Source organism: Sarcophilus harrisii, chromosome 4, assembly GCF_902635505.1.
Source record: "Sarcophilus harrisii chromosome 4, mSarHar1.11, whole genome shotgun sequence".
NCBI lineage: Eukaryota > Metazoa > Chordata > Mammalia > Dasyuromorphia > Dasyuridae > Sarcophilus > Sarcophilus harrisii.
The window spans coordinates 136489123-136510972 of record NC_045429.1 but is presented as its reverse complement, the minus strand read 5'-3'; the positions used below and the strand labels follow the sequence as shown (position 1 = coordinate 136510972).

General features: G+C 33.5%; 2 protein-coding genes across 2 annotated transcripts in view; one reads left to right on the top strand and one right to left on the bottom strand.

Moving 5' to 3' along the window:
• Positions 1 to 21850, bottom strand: part of TFB1M (transcription factor B1, mitochondrial) — a 64250-nt gene that overhangs the window by 9588 nt on the left and 32812 nt on the right. The gene's annotated exons all lie outside the window — the stretch shown is intronic.
• Positions 7209 to 21039, top strand: CLDN20 (claudin 20). Its single transcript, XM_003769561.4, has 2 exons — positions 7209 to 7372; positions 20202 to 21039. The coding sequence occupies exon 2, from the start codon at positions 20296 to 20298 to the stop codon at positions 20953 to 20955; it is 660 nt and encodes a 219-aa protein (XP_003769609.1). The 5' UTR covers positions 7209 to 7372; positions 20202 to 20295; the 3' UTR covers positions 20956 to 21039.

Here is a 21850-nt window from a genome sequence, read left to right as displayed (position 1 = left end):
TTAATCTTAACACTAGAGTCATTATTGGTGTATACTATCATTTCTCGGGAACAATTGAAATCCCATCTCTTCAAGTACAAGGACTTAAAACTGAGCAGCTTTAGACAAGCGGCTTTGCTTTTTTTGGCTTCAGTTTCCTCTTCTGTAAAATGTGAATAAAAAGTATTTATATCCATGTTTCACAGGGTTGTAGTGGCAATCAAATGAAATGATGTATGGAAAGTATTTTAAATAACCATAACATGCTAAATAAAGCTTCATTACATTTGTTGGGAATATAACCATTTATCTTGTTTTCTGTTGATAGAATCCTGGATTTAGACTGGGAAGAGAAAATTTGGGGAATCCTGGCAATTCCAAGGAACCTGAGAATCCATCTAATCCAATTAGTGCAGAACAAGAATCCTCTCCTTAACAATATATGGTCATTTAGCCTTCACAAAAATCTTCAGTGAAAAGGATATCTCTATTTCCTGGGGCAATTTGTTCCAACTTTGGCTAACCTCTATTGTTAACAAGTTCTCTCTTATGTATTAATTTATTTCTATAAACATTAAGTGGTACAGAGTATGGTGTTCAGCACTGAGGATATTAAGATATAACCAGGGGAGGACAAAGTTCACTAGACTTTCCTCAGTAATAGAAATTGATTACTCAATACTTTCTTTTGGGGGCTTGAGAAAGGAGAGACCCTGATCTTTTTGTTTATAGCTTACAGAAACTTTGAAGTATTCTGAAGGCAGAGAAAGACTCTGGGAAAAAGCTCAAGAAAATAATGAAAAACAGTTCTTATCTTCCAAGTGCTTATATTCTACAGGAGGATTATTTGTAAACAGATAAGGAGATACAAGACAATTTGAGGAGGCTGAAAGAATTAAAAAAAAAAAAAAAAGATTTTACAAGGATGAATCTTAGATTTAGAGTTGGAAAGAGGAGTCTTAAAAGGGTCCTTAAAAGGACTGGTAGGAGGTAGAAGAGAGGGAAAGTGGTATGAAAGCAGGAAGTATCAGCAAAGAATGGGTTTTGCCTCAATAGAAGGCAATTTTATCCCTACACTTATAGGAGGAGATGAAAGTTTGCCTACAATTGAAATGGTAAACACTAACTGATGTGAGGTATCACTCTCAAGTATACTAGATGACAGAAGATAGTGTCATTTTGTTTCTCTAAAGTATTATGGAAGAAGAAAGATTAGATAGGGCTTCTAACTTAGTAAATATCCATGTTATGCAACAGTTATTCCTTTGATTCCTCCCAAAATGGTAGACTGTGATGAATGGCCAGAACATATCCTGTTCACAGAATATATACTTGGTTCTTACCGGGGGCTGGAATCTAAGATCTTTCTCTTGGTTTGTATTTTGGCACCAAAAGGCCTAGTATATGTGTGTGTATGTTTAACAGTTATGGAGCACTAAAGTACTATCCCTTTTCTCAAATTATTTAGGAAAGTAAAGAAGAAAAAATACAAGATTTTGTTCTTGGGTAATCAAATCAGTAATAATGAAGGATTATAATGTTATTATGTGATAAAGTATGGATGAGGGGCAACTTCCACAGGGTTCTGGAGCAAGGAAGCTTCCAAACACCATTCTCGAACAAGAGACTTGAGACTAATGTAAATCTCTATTTAAATGGATGCTTGACAGTATTGAAGGACTGTGACCCTGTTATGTTAATGAGCATATGTAAATAAGAATACCTGTTCAAAGCCTAAATATGCTTCTTTTCAACTTCTATGCCGTATTTCCTAATTCTGTCTTGTGAAGAGAAACACAAAATGACTACTTCTTTTTCTCAATGGCAGCCCTTTAAATACTTGAAAATGTCATCCCCCTAAGTCTCTTTCTGTCTTTTTCTCTCTTTGTAAATAGTATTTTATTTTTTCCAATTACATGTAGAGATAATTTTCAATATTCATTTTCATAAGATTTTGAGCTCCAAATTTTTATTCCTACCTCCTCCCCAAGATGGCAAACAATACAGGTTATACATGTAAAATCATATTAAACATATTTTCACATTAATTATGTTGTGAAAGAAACAGAACAAAAAGAGAAAAGCCACAAAAGACAAAAAATGAAAAAAAAAGTAAAAACAATATGCTTCAATATGCATTCAGAATCAACAATTCTTTCTCTGAATATAGATATTTTAATCAATTTTAAAAATTGAACTCTGCACCTGGGGTATAGAGGACACTGTCCCAAGCTTCCTGTAATAGGGACCAGGAGTCTGGGTCACTGGCTTTCTACACTGGGACCTCTGGGACTGGTGGCTTGCCCACTACACTAGAGTGGCCAAGTGTACATGCCTATTTTGTGCCCTGGGTTCCCTGTTGGCAATTTGCCTGCTGTGCTGGGGCTGGAAACCTCATAGCTAGCCTGCTGAGTGCAGATTGCGGGGCTCTGGTTGCAGATCTGTGCTGTGGCTAAGAAAGAGCCTGCCACTCATTTATCTGGACGCCACAGCATGGCTGTGCCATGCTTCCCTTTTACTCAAATTAGACAGACCCTTCCTAAAGTCCTTCTAAGTTATCTTGGACTAGAAAATTGTTTCACTCTATTTTTTTTTTTTTTTTTGTCTATTCTTTTGTTCCAGAATTCTTTTAGAGGATTACTTTAACATTGTTTCCAAAGGAAATGGGGAGAACTTGGGCAAATTCCTGGCTTCTCTCCGCATCTTGGCTCTGCTTCTCCCTCTTCCCACCCCCCACCCCCCACAGCCCCTAAATCTCTTTAAATTGGTCTTCATGACATTAAAATAAGGCTCTTCACTAACATGACTGTCTTCTTTTAGACACTTTCAAGCTTATCAATTCCTTTCTTAAAATGTGGAAGGCAAAACTGACCTGATAAGTGCAAAATAAAGTGGAAATATCACACTTTCTTAATAGTACCTAAGATTTCAGTGGAGTATTTTTTTGTTTGTTTGTTTGTTTTGGTCTTCATTACCATTCCCTTAACCTATATCTATACTGAGCTTGCAATATATTAAGTGCTCAACTTCTAACTCTTATCAGACAAATTACTACCTAGTTATACCCTCAATTTGCATATTTAATGCTAACTTTTTAAATCCATCTGAAACTTTACATTTTTCCCCATTATTTTTCCTTATTAGAATCAGTCCAACATTCAAGCCAATTTGAATAGTTTAGTAGCTTACTTCTATCATTGAGTGTTTTAGTTATTCTCCCTATTTTTGCTGCTTAGCATGAGTCTGTCCCTTCATGCAAATCACACAGCATAGGGCTATGGACCGCTTCATTATACACCACCTTACAAGTGGACACTTAGCTATTAAAAACTACTTTTTGGGTCTGACCATTAAACTAATACAACACCTACCTAACAATACTATTGCCCAACTCATTCATTTTTTTTCCACAAGGATAATATGGGAAATACTAAATGCTTTGCCAAATTTAGGTCAACTATCTCTATAGCATTCCCAGCTCTACCAATATAAGAAACTGCTAAAAACATTTCAAAAAGGCAATGAAGTTAGCCTGGCATAAATTGTTGTTCATAAAATCAAAAATTTTTTTATTAAAGCTGTTTATTTTCAAATAATATGCATAGATAATTTTCAACATTCACCTTTGCAAAATCTTGTATTCCATTTTTTTTCTTTCCCTTCTCCCCACCCCCTCCTGATGGCAGTAATTCAATATGTTAAACATGTGCAGTTCTTCTACACATATTTCCACAATTATCATGATGCTCACAATACACACATGACACACACAAAATGAGATAAAAAAATAAGAAAAAACAAAATGCTAGCAAATAAACATTTTAAAAGGTGAAAATACTATGTTGTGATCCACACTTAGTTCCCACTGTCCTCTCCCTGGGTACAGATGGCTCTCTCCATCACAAGACCATTGGCATTGGCCTGAATCATCTCATTATTGAAAAGGGCCACATCCATTAGAATTGATCACCATATAGTTTTGTTGTTGCCATGTATAATGATCTGGTTCTGCTCATTTCACTCAGCATCAGTTTATGTAAGTCTCTCCAGATCTCTCTGAAATCATCCTGCTGGTCATTTCTTACAGAACAATAATATTCCATAACATTAATATACCATAATTTATTTAGCCATTCTCCAATTGATGAGCATCCATTCAGTTTTCAGTTTCTAGCCACTATAAAAAGGGCTGCCACAAACATTGTTGCACACATGGGTTCTTTTCCCTTATAAAATCAACTTCTTTTTTTGATATAAATCCCAAGAGATTTGTAACTTCCCTAAAGTGACACAAGTAGCATACAGAAAAGCCAGGTTTTGAACCAAAGCTAAAATATGACTATAAATCCAGCACTCCTACCATAGTTTAATGCTCTGCCTCTTTTCTCATTTCACCTTTTTTATCCTTTCAGCTACCAAATTCCATTGAGGGTAACTCAATAATGGCTCTCACATCCATCCTGTCCTCTCTAAATACACTGCTCACTCTCTTGTACTTTCATTATCACTTACCTACCTGGCCTACTGTAAAAGCTTTCTATTTCTATTGGGGCAATAGCATAAGAGGCTATCTTGTTTCTACTCTCCCTTTTGTAACCAATCTTTCATATCACTATGAAATAAAGTTACATCATTCAATTAAAAAAGAAACTTTACTGGATAACTTTCAAAGCCTTTCACAATTGGATACTACTTTTTTTTTTAACCTTCTTTTATGATCGTCTCTTCTCTCTACCCTATGCTCTGGACAAACTGGACTATTCATTCCATACACACCCCATGTTTTCATTCTTGCCTATGTCGCCAATGTGTTCCCCTTCTATATTTCTGTGAAATTCCTACATATTCTTTAGAATTCAACTCAAATGCCAGTTTCTCCAGAAGTCTTCCCTTATTCCCTCTTCTCCCAAACTAGTAATAATTCCCCCCATAACGCAAAAATAATTTTTCTTTTATTTAATATACAGTTAAATATAATTTAAAGATATTTTTGGTTATTACAGTTATGTCTCAGAGAGCCCATCATGTAAATTCCAGAAATTGTTTATCTTTTTCAAGCATTTATCACAGATGTCTGTGCATAGTGTTAGCTAATATAGCTAAAAAGCTAATAGCTTTTTTTAAAGTTATTATTTAAATTATTGTTTTCCCTTACCTACATTAATAGTGTGGAAAAGACTTCAACTGGTAGAGTTGTATATCAGGCATATATTCCAGTCAATGGGATCAAAGAGAACACAGGCAAAAGCATGGAAATGGAAAAACACGTTAAGCAAATAGCAAACAGATTGCTTTGACTGCAACGTGTATTGAGATTATTAAGAAAAGTAACAAAGAATCCACAAAGTAACAAAGTATCCACAAATCCATAATATCACTACTAAAGATAAAATCAATAAACATAACAGAAATCAGGACTTCAAGGTCATGCCACATTAAAGGGACTGAGCTGAAGGAAGTAGGGATGTTTAATTTGTAATACAGAAGGTTGAGAGGGGTGGAAATGATAGTTGTCAAAGTATTTGAAGGGCTGTCACTAATAAGAGAAAAGAGATTTACTCTGTTTTGCTCAAGAGGCAAGAATTAGAGCAAAGGTATATGCTGCAAAAAGGCAAATTTAGGCTTGAATTAAGGATAATCTTTATGATAATTAGAACTGTCTCAGAATGTAAGAAAGATATATTTGCCTTCCTTTCCACTGCTGATGTTCTATGTGTCTGTGACTAATACAAAAATAACTTTTGCTAAGACTATGACTAAGACTATGAAATACACTAAATTAAAGCTCTCAGGGGTCCTCAAACTTTTTAACTAGGGGGCCAGTTCACTGTCCCTCAGACTGTTGGAGGGCCAGACTATAGTAAAAATAAAAACTTTGTTTTGTGGGCCTTTAAATAAAGAAACTTCATAGCCCTGGGTGAGGGGTATAATCGTCCTCAGCTGCCGCATCTGGCCCGCGGGCTGTACCTTGAGGACCCCTGCAGGGACACTCATTTCAACATTCTCTATTCTGTGAAAATGGCTCACCTCTAGCAATCTAAAGTAAAAGAAAATTGCTCTTAACCTAATATTGTATGTGATAAAAGAGAAAGATCTTTTTAACATCCGGCAAGTTTATGGTAAAAGTGAAATTCTCATGCATTTGCATTGGTCCTTTAATCACCTACTGTTAATGACCACAAAGTCACCCAATATTACAAAAGCAAGCAAGTTTTTTCTGGTGAAGTACAGTGGTTGTAAATTTCAAAATGAAAAGCTGAGGCTAAAATAAAAATCTTAATGGAATTGTCAATTGTTGAGCTTTCTCAGGTTGGGAATATGTACAAACTATTTTTCCTGCATATCAAAGGAATCCAATATTGTGACAATGTTTAGAGAAGATCCAGGAAATGATAAACAGACAGAAATGAAACATATATGAACTCTTGATTGAGAAAATCCAAAACTAGTGTTTTCTATAACTGTAGTATCATAGTTTCTTTGGGTAGTACTGACATTTCATAATAAGTGAAAAGGGATAAAAAATGGTACATGACAAATATATGTATATATTTGTTTGTTATAATTTTCAAACAAAAAAACAACCCACAATTTATGGCTTAGTTGGTCAAAACAACTCTAGCTCTTAAGAACCTCTCATTTAGATATCAGTGTAGCTTTAATGTAGTTCTAAATATTTCTTGAACAATCTAGTTTACTAAGACTATATTTGAGAAAATATTTCCAATGGTGATTCAAAGGGAAAAAAAAATTAATCTGTAGATATAAAATTGAAAGTAGCACAAAAACACTGAAGTCTCTTTTTCTGAGGAGTGTTTCTGAATTTCCCAGTATCAAAATCACAAAGCAATTTTAACCATAATAAGATAAAAAATGTTCTTAGAATCTTTTTTATCTATTTGGAAGAAATTATTGACTCAATTAATTTGATAACTTGTATTAAGTGCTTAGAAAAAAATTCAGTAACAAATTATAAGTACATGATTAAAGCATGATATTAAAATCAAATCAACTTGTAAATTATCCAGTGAATAGTGGCTGAGAGGCATTTCAGACTTTTTGGTTCCAACAAATCATGTTGTAACAGTAACTCCCTCCTTCCTCCCTCCCTGCCTCCCCTTTTCTAATTCTCCCACAGCTCAGAAAATGAGCTAGAGAACCTGGTATTTATCTTCTAGCATGATCAGCAGTTTTTACTTCTCAATTTGATATGCTATTCTTTATTTGCTACTCAGCAAGCTAACTTGTTAGAGACTTTTATCACCAATTCAAAACACTTTGGAAAAGCAAGCTTTGTTTAGTTGACTTTCCTTCTTTGTTCCTAACTGGGTCCAGTTCCTCTGAGGAAGATTGATGAGAGTACAATCAAGGTCTTGAAGTATATCCACAACAGGTATGGGAAATTTACAAACCACTGACAATATGACAGATTTTGAATCATGATTTAGAAGCTAGTTTTTAACTCACATAAGAAACTGGGAGTTGAATTTAAATGAAGTCTATTTTCAACCTTCTCTTGGCAAAAATATCCTCGTGTACATTTAACATTCATAGGTTCTGTCATGTAAGCATTTTGTTGTAGGACCTCAAAGTAGCTCTCTATTCAGAACCAAAGGGATCTCCTGCTTTTGCTTACTAATACAGTATTTCTCCACACCACTACCACCCCACCACCCATTAAAAACAAAGCATGTCTTTATTCACTAGTTGACAGAAATTTAAAGGAAAAGGCTGCTGTACTGCCTAAGAGAGAAAAAATGCTCATAAAATATAACTAAGATTCTAGTGTGCTTTTTACATAAAGAATACTGAACTGCATATAAGGAAAAGGTTTCTTCATGGAGTCTGTTCACGTTGAGGAAAGAGTTTGAAACCTGGAATTCTACAAGTAAGTGCTATGTTAATCCCAAGCAACCAAAAGGGTTTGATTATATTTGAAATATTAGTTTGGTTTGTACTGTTTATGCTGGTTTTCCCAGACCTGTAATTTAGCAAAGCACAGACCAGCTAATTATGATGAACAATCTGCCTAAAAATGTGAGCAAGCTGAGAAATTTTTAAATCCAAGTAATAGCAAATTGTATAGAGAATATAGCAAAACTTGTTCAACAATCTGAAAATTGAGTATAGTCAGATCAATAGAAAAGGGTGAAGATCTTTTAATCGAGTTGCTTAATCAAAATTTAAAAAGACTATATGAAAAAGAGATAAAAGAAATGCCTTCTAGAAATTTCCAAAAAGTTCTGTAAAGGTATAAAAATATGTAGGGAGTAGACAAGACTTTGTAATGCTGAAGAGCAAATCATCAAAATTTAGATCGTAAAAATATTCATCATGAATGAATTGTAAAGATATTTAACAATTTTTATCCCTTCCATTCAACTTTAGTTTTAGATAAGAAAAGAATTATGGATACTACAAAGATGAACCATGGGGAGGGCAAGCAAACCCCAAATTTAAAACTACTTAAATTCAGCTAGATGTGAGTTTAAATATTAAAATCCTATAATTTGAGGTGGGGAGGCAGAAACTTTCCAAAAGATTTTAAATTATCTCCTGGAGAGTCATTAATGATGGATGCTAGGCAAACTAGAGAAATGCAACTTGGTTATTAATGGTTTTGGTTTATTGTAATCATATAAGGAAAAAAAACAATGACTCCAAGACTTTCTTTCAAAATCATTCTAAAATATCCCATAGTCTGTACTTATGTTGGTATTTCTCAAAAAGATTCCAAGGCTTCCTGGGGTCATCAAGAGCTATATATATATATATATAGTCAAGGGAGTTTCTCTTAGCATTAGGGTATTTGTGCTTCTGACAGCATCTATGCTTTAAAATTGGGGAAAAAATTGCTTATGATGGTTAATAAAAAACAAGCCCTCATTTACTAGGTGAATTATTCAAAGAACCATTCATTGAATAGTTTGTTTGTTTCCTACCTGTGATAATAAAGAAAGTGTGGCTAATAAAAGAGGAAAATGGTGGAATATTTGCTCTTCAGACGTGGTATATAAATATGGCTTTGTAGAAGCTTCAGAACCTGTCTGGAGTATATACATAAATAGAAAATACTATGAGAAAGCAGGTCTAATTAGTATAATAGGGGCAGAATATATCATGAGGTCAGTATTATGAAAATGTGTCATACAGAAAAAACATAGATCAAAAGATCAGTACTCTGTCATTCCCTAGATTTGTAATCTTGAGCAAATTACTTAAGTTCAATTGGCCTCTGATTATTGTCTGGAAAATGGGAGATATAAGTTAGATATGAAATTCTTAAACTTTTTGTGTGTGAGGAACACTTGGAAGTTGATAAAACTTATGGATCTCTCAAAGAAATGTTTTTAAATGCATAAAATAGTGCAACAGAAGTGTCAAAAGACATAAGATTAAAAAAGGAATTAAATTTAAATACAGTTATTAAAATTGCACAACAATTAAGTTCATAAGTCCCAGGTTAAGAATTCCTGGACTTGAAGATTTTTTAAAACTTCCTATTACTTATAAGTGAAAGAAAGAAAAAGGTTCAAAAGTTATCACAATCAGCAACATCAAGTTACATAATTATAATTGAAATTAAGTACAGAAATACTAAAGTTCTTTAAAATAATTTTTTTGAGAAATGTAACATTATAACACCTAAATGCCACTATGATCATAGTAGCACAGAATCACATTACATTAGATTTAAATCAAGTACAGCAAAAATTTGAGATTAGAACTTAAATGATTTAGACAGTTGTATGTCATAAATATTATAAATTTTGACTAAAAGAACTTGTTTCTCTTTTACAAATAAATCCTAAAAATTAGGGTTCACTACTTTTGAGGGCTAGTTGTATCCAATTTAATGAGGTAGGTAATTCCATTTTTTTTAAAGTAAATTTATTGATATTATTTTTATCTTGTCAAAATTTCTACTATGCACCATTTTCCTCCACTTCCCGAAGAGACATTTTATAAAATAATATTTTTTAAAAAGTGGTAAAGGAAAAAAATCTAGCGAACTACTGAATGTATCAAAAATATATACAATAAATCATACCTATTTAACTTCTACATTCACACCCACTACTTTTGCAAAGGCATGGAAGGAGGTGTTTTCTCATACCTTTTCTTTGGGATTATGCTGATTCTTTGTAATTTTGCAATATTCATGCTGAACTATTTTGTGGTGGTTGTTCTTTTCATTTATATTATTACAATTAGCACAAATTGTTTTCTTGGCTCTGCTTAGTTCACTCTTCATCAATTCCTCTAATTCCATGATGTTCACTTCACATTTGTCATTTCTCACAAGTTGGTAATATTCCATTACATTCATGTAACATAATTGGTTTAATCATCCCCTAAATAATGGCCATTTACTTTGCTTCCATATCTTTGGTACCACAAAAAGTGCTGATATAAAGTTTTGATGTTTATGGGGATTTTCTTTTTATCAATGACCTCTTTAGGTCTGGTAATAAAATTAGAGGTAAAAAACTAAAGCCATTTCAATCACTTCTCATAATTACAAATTCCTTTCCAAATGGTTATATTATTCACATGCATTTATGTTCCATAACATGTGCAACACTTTTTTCATCTTTTATTGCCAATCTGATAGAAAGTTTTTTTATTCCCATTATGCTCTTTCCCTTTTTATCCAATATACATTTTATCTGTATGGAAGCTTTTAAATGTAATCAAAATGATATATTTTAGCTTTTGTAATTTCCTCTATCTCTTGTTTGGATAAGAACACACTTCCTACCCAATTGCTATGCGTGACTTACTCTTCTCTAATTTTTTTTTTAATATTTAGGCCATATCTACTTATACTGTAAGATATTTATCTAAGATTTGTTGTTTTTTCAATTTTATACTGAATATTTTTTCCAATTACATGTAAAGATGATTTTCAACATTCATATTTTTTTTTTTTTTGATGGAGGCAATGCCCAAGGTACAACTAGTTAATGTCTGAGGCCACATTTGAACTCAGGTCCTGTGGACTTTAGGGCTGGTGCTCTATTCGTTTGTACCACCTAGCTGGCTCCTCAACATTCATTTTTGTAAGATTTTGAGTTCCAATTTTTTTTCTCCTTCCTTATCAAGACAGTAAATGATATGATATAGGTCACACATGTACAATCATTATTCTAAGCCTAATTTCTGCCAAGTTGCTTTTCAGCTTTCCTTTAAATTCTTGAAAATAAGAATTATTTCTTAAATGATTTATGCTTTGAGGTTTGTCAAATACAAATTTAATGTTTCTCATTCTTCCTAATTCTCCCTTATGTAGCTTGTTCTATACGCTATTTCTCTATTCACTACCTAGTAGTTTGATGACAACTGCTTTATAATCTAATTTGAGGCCTGAAAATATTATTCTCCATTCATTATTACCTTAAAAAATATTTCCTTTGATATTTTAGATCTTTGTTTTTTCAAAAAAAATTGTTATTAAAAATTTTATTGAATTCTAAAGTAATCTTTTCTGGTTTAATTCACATAAATTAAAACTATATATTAACTGTATATAAAATTATATCATTTCTTTCATAATGATATGGCTACAACTGTATATTAACTTATATAAGATTATATCATTTCTTTCATATTGATATGATTATATTCTGAGTATTTTCCTCGAATTATTTAAGTTCTTTTTTATTTCTCTAAGAAGTAATTTTGAATCAGTTCTATACAAATATTTTGTATGTTTTGCTATATTGAATCTCCCAAATCTTATGTGTTTGGTAGTTATTTTGGATGGTATTTCTCTATTACTGCTTGTTAAATTTAATAATTGTACAAAAATACTATTGATTTTTATGGTTTGTTTTTTGGAAGTGTTTTTTTTTGGGGGGGGTGTTTATTTTAGCAATTGGCTAAACTTCTCCTTTCCCTTAGCCACTTTTCTTCCTGTTTCTCCACTGAGTTAAATATATTTCTGGATCCAGATGTGTATTAATGTATATTCCACTCTCCTTCCAGCAAATCAGATAAGAGTGAGGTTCAGTTATCATCTACTCTTTGCCCCATCTCATCCCCTTCTCCTTATTATTGTATAGATTTTTACTTCTGCAACAAAATTAGATGAAATATTTTCCCCCAATCCTCTCACTTTTCACTCTACTCCCAACAATATATGCTTCTTTTCCTCCCTTTCCATTCTTTTAAGATCATCCAATTATAACAGAACCATTCCTAGACCATTTAGTTACTTTTTTCTGTGACCCTTGAGGATGACAGAATTCTTCAGGAAAAATTATATCCTCATATGAGAAGGTAAACAGTTTTTTACTTATTTGATCTTGCTCAATTATATTTACCTTTTTTTGGTTTCTCTTGAATTCAGTGTTTCTATTTTAAAGTTTCTATGGCAGTGTGGTCTTTTTATCAGAAATTCTTAGATGTCCTCTTATTTCATTAAAGATTTTTTTTTTCTCTCCTGTAGATTATATTCTCCCTTTCTGCTAAGTTATTCTTGGCAATAAGCCCAGATATTTTGATTTCTGGGACAGAATATTCTAAACTCTTTGTTTCTTTATGTTGGTGACTGCTAAATCTTTTATCACATTGACTATAGCTCTTTGGAATTTGAATACCTTTTTTTGTGGTTGCTTAAAAATATTTTTTTTTCCTTTGACCAAGCAATTCTGGATTTGGGACTATAATATTCCTGGGAATTTTCATTTTGTGGCTTCTTTTAGGTGACTGATTAGTTCTTTCTATGTCTACTTTATTGTTTTAAGAGATCAGGTTAGATTTTTTTTTTTAATTTTATTTGTTAAAATATGATGTCTAAGCTTTTTTCCCCTCCACCATAGCTTCCAGATGATTAGATTATTGTCTTTCTGGCTGATTTCATTTGTCATTTATTTTAACTGAATGGTTGTATTTTCTTCTCTTCTTAGTCTTTTGGCTTACTTTAGTATTCCTTGTTATCTCATGGAGTCATTAGCTTTTATTTGGTTGCTTCTAATTTTAAAGAAGTTATTTTGCTAACATTTTGTATGATTTAACCAAGCTGTTAAGTCTCTTTTTTATATCTTTCTTCCACAGAACTCATTTCTTTTCCTAAAAAAAAAAACCCCAAATTTTTATTTTTCAAAATACATGCAAAGATAGTTTTAACATCGATCCTTACAAAACCTTATATTCAAATTCTTCTCCCTCTCTTCCCCCAATCCAGTAAAGCCTCAACATGCACAATTCTTCTTAATATATTTCCACATTTGTCATGCTTTGCAAGAAAAATCAGATCAAAGGAGAAAAAAACACAAGAAAGAAAAAAATAATCAAGCAAACAATAACAAAAACAAAAACAAAGGTGAAAATATCATGTTTTGATCCACATTTAATCTCCACAGTTCTTCTGGATGCTAATGGCACTTTATAGCACAAGTCTATTAGAATTGTTGATATCACTTTATTGCTGAAAAGATTCAAGTTCATCACAGTTGATTGGCACATAATCTTACTGTTGCTATGTACAATATTTTCGGCACTTAGCATCAGTTTGTATAAATCTGTCTACACTTTTCCGAAATCAGCCTGCTCATCATTTCTTACAGAACAGTAACATTACATTACCTCCATATACCATAACTTATTCAGCCATTCCCTAACTGATAGGCATCCATTCAATGTCCAGTTTCTTGCCACTACAAAAAGGGCTGCTGCAAACATTTTTGCACATGTGGATTCTTCCCCCCCCCCCTTTTTTTTAAATGATCTCTAGAATACAGACTCAGTAGAAACATTGCTGGATCAAAGGGTATGTACAGTTTGATAGCCCTTTGGGCACAGTTACAAATTGCTCTCCAGAATAGTTGGATTAGTTCACAACTCCACCAACAATATGATGGTGCCTCAGTTTTCTCACACCCCTTCTAATATTTATCATTTTTCCTGTAACTTAGCAAATCTGAAAGGTGTATAGTGATATCTCAAAATTGTCTTATTTTGAATTTCTCTAATCAATACTGACTGAGAACATTTTTTCATATGACTAGAAATGGCTTTAATTTCTACCTGTGAAAATTCATATTCTTTGGGGAATGGCTTATATTCTCACAAATTTGAGTTAAATATTTTAGAAACACTAGATAAAAAAAAAAAATTCCCCCATTTTTCCGCTTCTCTTCTAATATTGGATGCAATGGTTTTGTATGTACCAGACCTCTTCAATTTAATATAATCAAAATTATTCGTTTTGTATTTCACAAATTTCTCTACTTCTTTAGCCATAAATTCCTTCCTTCTCTACAGATTTGAAAGACAGACTATCATTTGTTCTCCTAATCTGCTTATAAATCTGTCTAAATCATGAACCTATTTTGACCTTACTTTAGCAATAGGATGTTAGGTGTTGGCTAGTCTTGTTTCTGCTATACTATTTTCCAGTTTTCTCAGAAATTTTTTTATCCCCAAAGCTAGAGTCTTTGAGTTTATCAAATACAAGATTACTATAGTCATTGACTATTGGGTCTTGTGAACCTAATCTATTCCATGATCCATTGCTCTATTTCTTAGCCAGTATCAAATGGTTTTGATGATTACTGCTTTATAATATAGTTTTAGGTCTGGTACTAGGCCATTTTCCTTTGCACTTTCCCCCCTCCCCCCCCCCATTAATTCCCTTGAAATTCTTGACCTTTTATCCTTCCACATGAATTTTGTAATTATTTCTTCTAATTCTTTAAATTAATTTCTTGGCAGTTTGATTCATGTGGCACTGAAAAAGTATATTTAGATAGAATTGTCATTTTCATTATATTGGGTTGGCCTACTCATGAGCACTTGATAGCTTTTGCATTATTTAAATCTAATTTTATTGGTGTGAAAAGTGTTTTGTAATTATGTTTCTATAGTTTCTGGGTTTGTCTTGGTAGGAAGACTCCTAAATATTTTATATTTTCTTTAGTTTTTAAAAATGTGATTTCTCTTTCTATCTCTTACTGCTAGATTCTGTTAGTCATGTGGGTTTGTTTTATATCCTGTAACTTTGCTAAAGTTATTGTTTCTAGTAGTTTTTAGTTAATTCTCTAATATACCATCATTTCATCTGCAAAGAATGATAATTTTGTTTTCTCATTATCTACTCTAGCTCCTTCAATTTCTTTTTCTTGTCTTGTTGCAAAAGCTAACACTTCTAGTACAATGTTGAATAGTAGTGGTGATAGTTGGGCAAACTTGTTCCATCCTTGATCTTATTGGGAATGCTTTCAGTTTGTTCCCATTACATATAATGCTTGCTGAGAGTTTTGGACAGATGCTATTTATTATGTTAAGGAAAACTCCATTTATTCCTATGCTCTCTAGTGTATTTTTTCAAATGCTGTTTTTGCATCTATTGATGTAATCATATTATTCTGCAAGTTTGGTTATTAATATGTTCAATTATGATAATGGTTTTCCTGATACCAAACTAGCTCTGCATTCCTGGTATACATCCTGCTTGGTCACAGTCTATCATCCTGGTGATGAGATGCTATAATATCTTTGCTAATATTTTATTTAAGAGTTTTGCATCAATATTCATTAGGAAAATTAGTCTAAATTTTCTTTGTTTTGGTCCTTCCTGGTTAGGTATCAGCACTATATGTGTGTCATAAAAGAAATTTGCTAAGACTCTTTCTTCCCCCATTTTCCCAAATAGTTTGTATAATATTGGAATTAAGTGTTCTTTAAATGTTTGGTAGAATTCACTTGTAAATCTATCTGGCCCTGGAGATTTTGTCTTAGGGAGTTCACTGATAACTTGTTCAATTTCTTCCCTAAAATGGGACTATTTAAATAATTTAGTTCCTCCTCTATTAATCTGAGAAATCTATATTTTTGAATTAGTATTCACACATTTCACTTGGATCATCAGATTTATTGGCATACAGTTGGGCAAAATAACTCCTAATTATTGCTCTAATTTTCTCTTCATTGGTGATAAGTTCACCCTTTTCATTTTTGATATTACTAATTTGATTTTCTTCTTTCTTTTTTTCTAATCAAATTGACCAAAAATTTATCTATTGGATTCCCCTCCCTCCATCCCCCCCCCCCAAAAAAAAAAAAAAAAAAACCCCAGCATAACAGATTCTGCTTCAGGCTTTTATCTTTATGTATCTCTCTGTTTCAAATGTATTTCTTATGAACAACATATTGTAAGATTCTGGCTTTTAATTCACTTTGCTATCCACTTGGTTTTATGGAAGAGTTCATCCCATTCACATTCACAATTAAAAGTATTAACTCCGTATTTCCTGCCATCTTATTTTCCCCAAGTTATACTTTTCTCTCTCCTTTCATCCTTTCCTTCACTAGTGTTTTGCTTCTAATCACCATCTCCCTCAATCTGCCCTCCCTTTTTTCAGCCTCCCCATTTTTTATCCCTTTCCTCTTTTACTTCTGCTTTCCCTTCCTATTAGCCACTCTTTCCTTTCTCTCTTCTCTTATTTCCCAGTGGAGGGGGAAGAACACATTTCAATACCAAATTAAATATGTATGATATTCCCTATCTGAGCTAAATCTGATGAGATTAAGGTTCAAACAATGCTCATCCTCCTCCCTTTTTTTCCCCTCAACTATAATGTCTTTTGTGCCTCTCTTCATGTGATAGAATTTACTTCACTTTGCCTCCTCTTTCCTCTTCCCCCGTACAATCCTTTTTCTACCTGTAATTTCTTTTTTTATATCACCACATTAAAATCAATTTATACCAACACCCTTTTCCTATACCCTTTGCCTTGAAAAAGGGACAGTTCTCAAGAATTACATATATCATCTTCCCATGGAGGAATGTGTATCTTTTAACCTTCTTTTGTGTCTTGTATTTAAAGATCAAATTTTCTATTCAATTCTTCTCTTTTTAGCAAAAATAATTGAAAATCCCTTATTTCATTGAATATCCATCTTTTCCCCTAAAAGATAATGCTGGGTAGTTGATTCTTGGTTATAGTCCAAGCTCTCTTCAGAAAATCATATTACAGGTCCTTCGATCCTTTAAAGTAGAAGCTGCTAGGTCCTGGATAAACCTGATTATGGTTCCTTGATACCTGAATTATTTCCTTTTTGGCTGCTTACAATATTTTCTCTTTGATCTGATAATGCTGGAATTTAGCTACAATATTCCTTGGAGTTTTCATTTGAGGGTCTCTTTTAGGAGGTGATCAGTGGATTTTTTCAATGACTATTTTATGTCTTGATTTGAGGATATCATGGCAGTTTTCCTTGATTTCTGGAAAGATGTTGTCCAGGTTCTGTCTTTTCCTCCCCACTCCCCACTTCATCATGGCTTTCAGGGAGCTGAATAATTCTTACATTGTCTTTCTTTCTTGGATCTATTTTCCATATCAGTTGTTTTTCCAATGAGGTACTTTACATCTTCTATTTAAAAAAAAATTTTTTTTTTGGTTTTATTTGAATGATTCTAGTTTTCTCATTGAGTCATTCACTTCCATTTGTCCAATTCTAATTTTTACTGAATTAATTTTTTCGCTTCTTTTTCCATCTTTTTGCATTTGGCCAATTGTACCTTTAAAGGAATTGTTTTATTCTTTGGATTTTTTTCCCCATTTCATCAATTCTTTTTTAAAGAAATTGTTCTCTTTTTCCATTTCACTAATTCTGTTTTTCAAAGAGTTGTTTTCTTTAGTATTTTTTTCCATTTCAGCAAATTTATTTTTCGAGTTGTTTTCTTCAATCAATTTCTGTTTCCTTTGCCAAACTCTCCTACAAAGCTCTCATATCTTCCCCCCACTATTCTTCTAACTCTCTTTTTAAGATTCTTTTTGAACCCTTTCAAGACAGCCTTTTGAGGTGGAGATCAGTTCATATCCCCCTTTGAGGTTTCATCTGGAGGTATTTTGCCTTTGCTATCCTCTTCTAAGTTTGTGTTCTGCTCTTCCCTGTCTACATAGTAGCTCTTTATGGTCAGAGTTTTGCTCATTTTTGAAGGTTGAAGTCTGCATCCAAGGCACAGGAAGATTGTTCCAAGATTCCTGTACAGGATGACGGGGACTTCTCATGGAGTGCACCAGGGCTGGTGTTGCTGCAGGCTTCCCCACTGCACTGTGGGCCTGGTCAAGTCCAACTTTTTATGCTTGGGTTCATGGGCTCACTATTTGCCTTCTGTAGAGTGGTGGAGGTCTCACAGCTAGTCTGCTAATCCACTGGCCTTTTGAATTAGGGACAGAGTAGCCAATGTTGTTACATTTTGCTTATGAGCCTCCTGCTAGATTCCCAGTGCCAGGCCTCTCAGCCTGGGCCTCTCTACACTGTGTTTGCACATAGCACTTATTTCTTTTCTAATTCTCTACTCTATTACTCTCATTTGGTTTTTAAAGTCATTTTTTCCCACTCTTTAAAACACAAACAAAAACCCCCCAATTGCTTCCAGGAATTCTTATTGGGTTTATGCCCAAACTATGGTTTTCTTTAAGGCTTTGCTTTTATAGGTGTTTTATAGTCATATTCTTCTAAGTTTGTGTCTTGAGCTACTCTGTCACTATAATATCTCTTGAAGGTAGGATTATGTTTTTGTTTGCTCATTTTTCCAAATTGCTTTTTGATTTTGAACTTTATATTAGGGCTTGGTTCTGCACACTTTAGGAAATTATCTAAACTAAGGATTTGTATTCTTTCTGGGATCGTTGAACATCATTATTTCAAGATCTCAAGGACAGCTCAAACCGGTGACATGAAAAGTGATGTGACCCACAGAGAAGTATATTCATAACTTTCTGGTTCTAAGCTTTGCAAGTTTCTGACTTAGGTAGGCGTCTGAAGTCATTCTAGTAGACTGATGTTGGACTCCGACACTATCAGACAGCTGTGAAGCTCAGCAGGTTCAGAGAGGATGAATTGTATACTTCCTTTTAGTCTGGGATTCCAGTCTTGGTTATTCTATTTTAGGCTTCAGCCAGAGTTGAAAGCTAGAATTAAGTTCTTGCTCTGTTCCTGAGGTCAAAGCCACATGGCTATTATTTGCTTGTGAACTTGTTCCTTACTCAATAAATGGGGCCCATGACTAAAACCACTTACTCCTCTCTGTTACCCCTAGACACGAGTCCCTTTCTTAGTTCTCCTGGCTTTGTGACTCAGAAGTGGGTAATGAACAACAGAGCTCGGGTACCTCTTCCTGCCCTAGCATACAACCTGAGGCCTCTCTCAGTCTTTTGAGGTTAAAATAATTTATTCAGCTGTCCTTGGATAGACCTTTACTTTAATACCACAGATCTGTCTCCACTTCACTGATCACTCATGGTTATTTTTCCTTAAATTTTGCAAACAGATTCAGTCTGGAGAATTTTCTAGAACTGTGTGAAGGTATGATTGGGAAACCAGTCTGTGTTTGTTATTCTGCCATCTTGGTTCGCCAAAAAACTTATTTTAAAAACCAATTTTAGGAATCTATTTTATTAAGGTACAGATAATAATACTTAAGATAGCAGCAAATATAGATCTCATGCCCACAAATTTGAACTATGAAGTACATGTAATGAAAAGCAAACAATAATAGTTTAACTTCTTTAGGAAATTTGAGCAGATGCAGTTTAAATAAAGTACTGGTTTTGGAAAATATATCACATATAAAATAAATGTCATTGATAGCTTTTATTTTTTACATGACCTAGATTTCCCAATATATACTTCCCCTTCCCAGAGGCCTATTCTTCATAAAGAAGAATAAAATAGGGGAGAAAAACAGTTCAACAAAACCAACCTATACACTGAAAAAAATTGACATGGTCTATAGTGTACCACACCCATAATCTTATCCTTCTGCAAAACAAAGTACGGAAAAGCCTTCTTTTTATACAATTGAAAATGGTGACAGAGAACTCCCTAACTAAAAAACAAAAATCTGAGAGTAAATCCAGTTGTTTTATTTATATATGATTCGATTCTTTAATAGAATACACCTTTCCTCTGAGAATAATGGACATATCTTGAGCTTGAAGAAAAAGCAAAGGCATTACTTCTCTGAAGTCTACAACTTGAATAATCATTCATGTAAGCATGAAAAGGAAGCATCTGAGAGCTATGTAATCTCCCTTCTCAGCTGTTTTACAGAGTGCTCACTCATTCACTGCAGGGTCACATTCAGTTGTGCCTTCAGATAAACTCCAACTATAAATGTAAGCATTTTATTCACTCATTTCTCCTTCCTTGCCATTTCCCTGATTTCCATTACTCATCTGCAACTATCTTTTTTTCCCCTTGTACAGAGCCAGTTAGTCTTCACTGGAACAACTGCAATTTATTGGACAGTACCTACGAGAGAGGATCGGGCCGACAAAAGGAGACAGACAGATCAACATTATGGCATCAGCAGGTCTACAGCTCATTGCTTTTATTCTAGCCTTATCTGGCATTTGTGGCATAATTATAGCTACACTATTGCCAAACTGGAAGGTAAATGTAAATGTGGGCTCAAATATCATAACAGCTATTATTCAACTTCAAGGGCTGTGGATGGACTGCACATGGTTCAGCACCGGGATGTTCAGTTGCACACTGAAGCACTCAATCCTATCCCTCCCTGTCTATGTGCAGACTGCACGGACCACCATGGTATTGTCTTGCATCCTCTCAGCTTTGGGGATTTGCATTTCTACAGTTGGCATGAAATGTACACGGTTAGGAGGGGATAGAGAAACCAAAAATCGTACTACTTTTGCCGGAGGAGTATGTTTTATTCTCTCAGGGGTATGTGGTTTAATACCTACATCATGGTACATGAAGGAGATCATTTCAAATTTTTGGGATCCAACAGTCCCAGAGCACAATAAGCATGAACCTGGAGGAGCTATTTACCTTGGAATTATTTCAACAGCATTACTACTTGTAGCAGGTGTGATTTTCTGCACTTCCTGTTTAAAAAGACATCAAGAAGCTAGGCACTATCCTCCCTCTCAGCAGGATATCTTAACTACTCAGTCAGAGAACAATGCAGGATATAACCTGAAGGATTATGTATAAATTATTATATACTATAGATGGTGAATGAAATTCTAGAAATGTTTATTTTTTTTAACTTTAGATTGAAAATAAATCAAAATCATATTTAACTGTCTTCATTAGATCTTATAATGTGTTTCTATTAAGGGATTTTATATCACAAGATTTTTTTTTTAAACTGGTAGTTACTTTTACATTGAATACTCAAGGTTTATTTAAAAAAACATTATAAAGCAAGTGGCAGCTTATTAATATTATAGCTTACTTCTTGAAACATTCGTTTAAAGTGGATTAACTACATTCCAAAATGTGTGCTTTTGATGTTTCATTTTGAGTATTCAACTGGACTAAAATCCAGGCTAAAGCTCTATGTCCTGCTTTTAACCAAAAGTAACATCTGTTTTTGCTTTCCAATTCTCTAACAACCATGGTAACTCGGTTCTTTTTTTTTTTTGAGCCACAATATATAATTGCATGTCAGGAGCTGAAGAGCTGTCATTGCCATTCAGATATTGCCAAAAATGTCCCTCCCAAGCCCCCACCTGCTGTTCAGTATCTTTGGCCCTCTTTTTCTTTTGCATTTCAAAGGAAATGTTTACATAAGTTTCCAACTGTTGCTAATCTTTCAGCTAAACAATTCAGGCTAAATCTAAGAGGGAACAAATTGGTAAATGTTATAAGGAGAAAGAAAATATGTAAGACTTATAACCTTTATGATAACAATATGGGAAAAAAATTATATGATTATCCTTTCTACTTCCACATCTCTCAAGATGTGAGCTCTTTGGGATGTATTCTTTTATTTCCTTCCAATCATTTAAATTTTCCACTTTTTTCATGTAATCTAAGGTTTATTTTCAAATTCTTTGCCTTTTTTTTCCAGGCATGATTTAAATAGACTAGGGGACTATTTTCT

Excerpts from the sequence above, each read along its gene's own strand:
- CLDN20 (XM_003769561.4), top strand. The coding sequence starts at position 20,296 with ATGGCATCAGCAGGTCTACAGCTCATTGCTTTTATTCTAGCCTTATCT.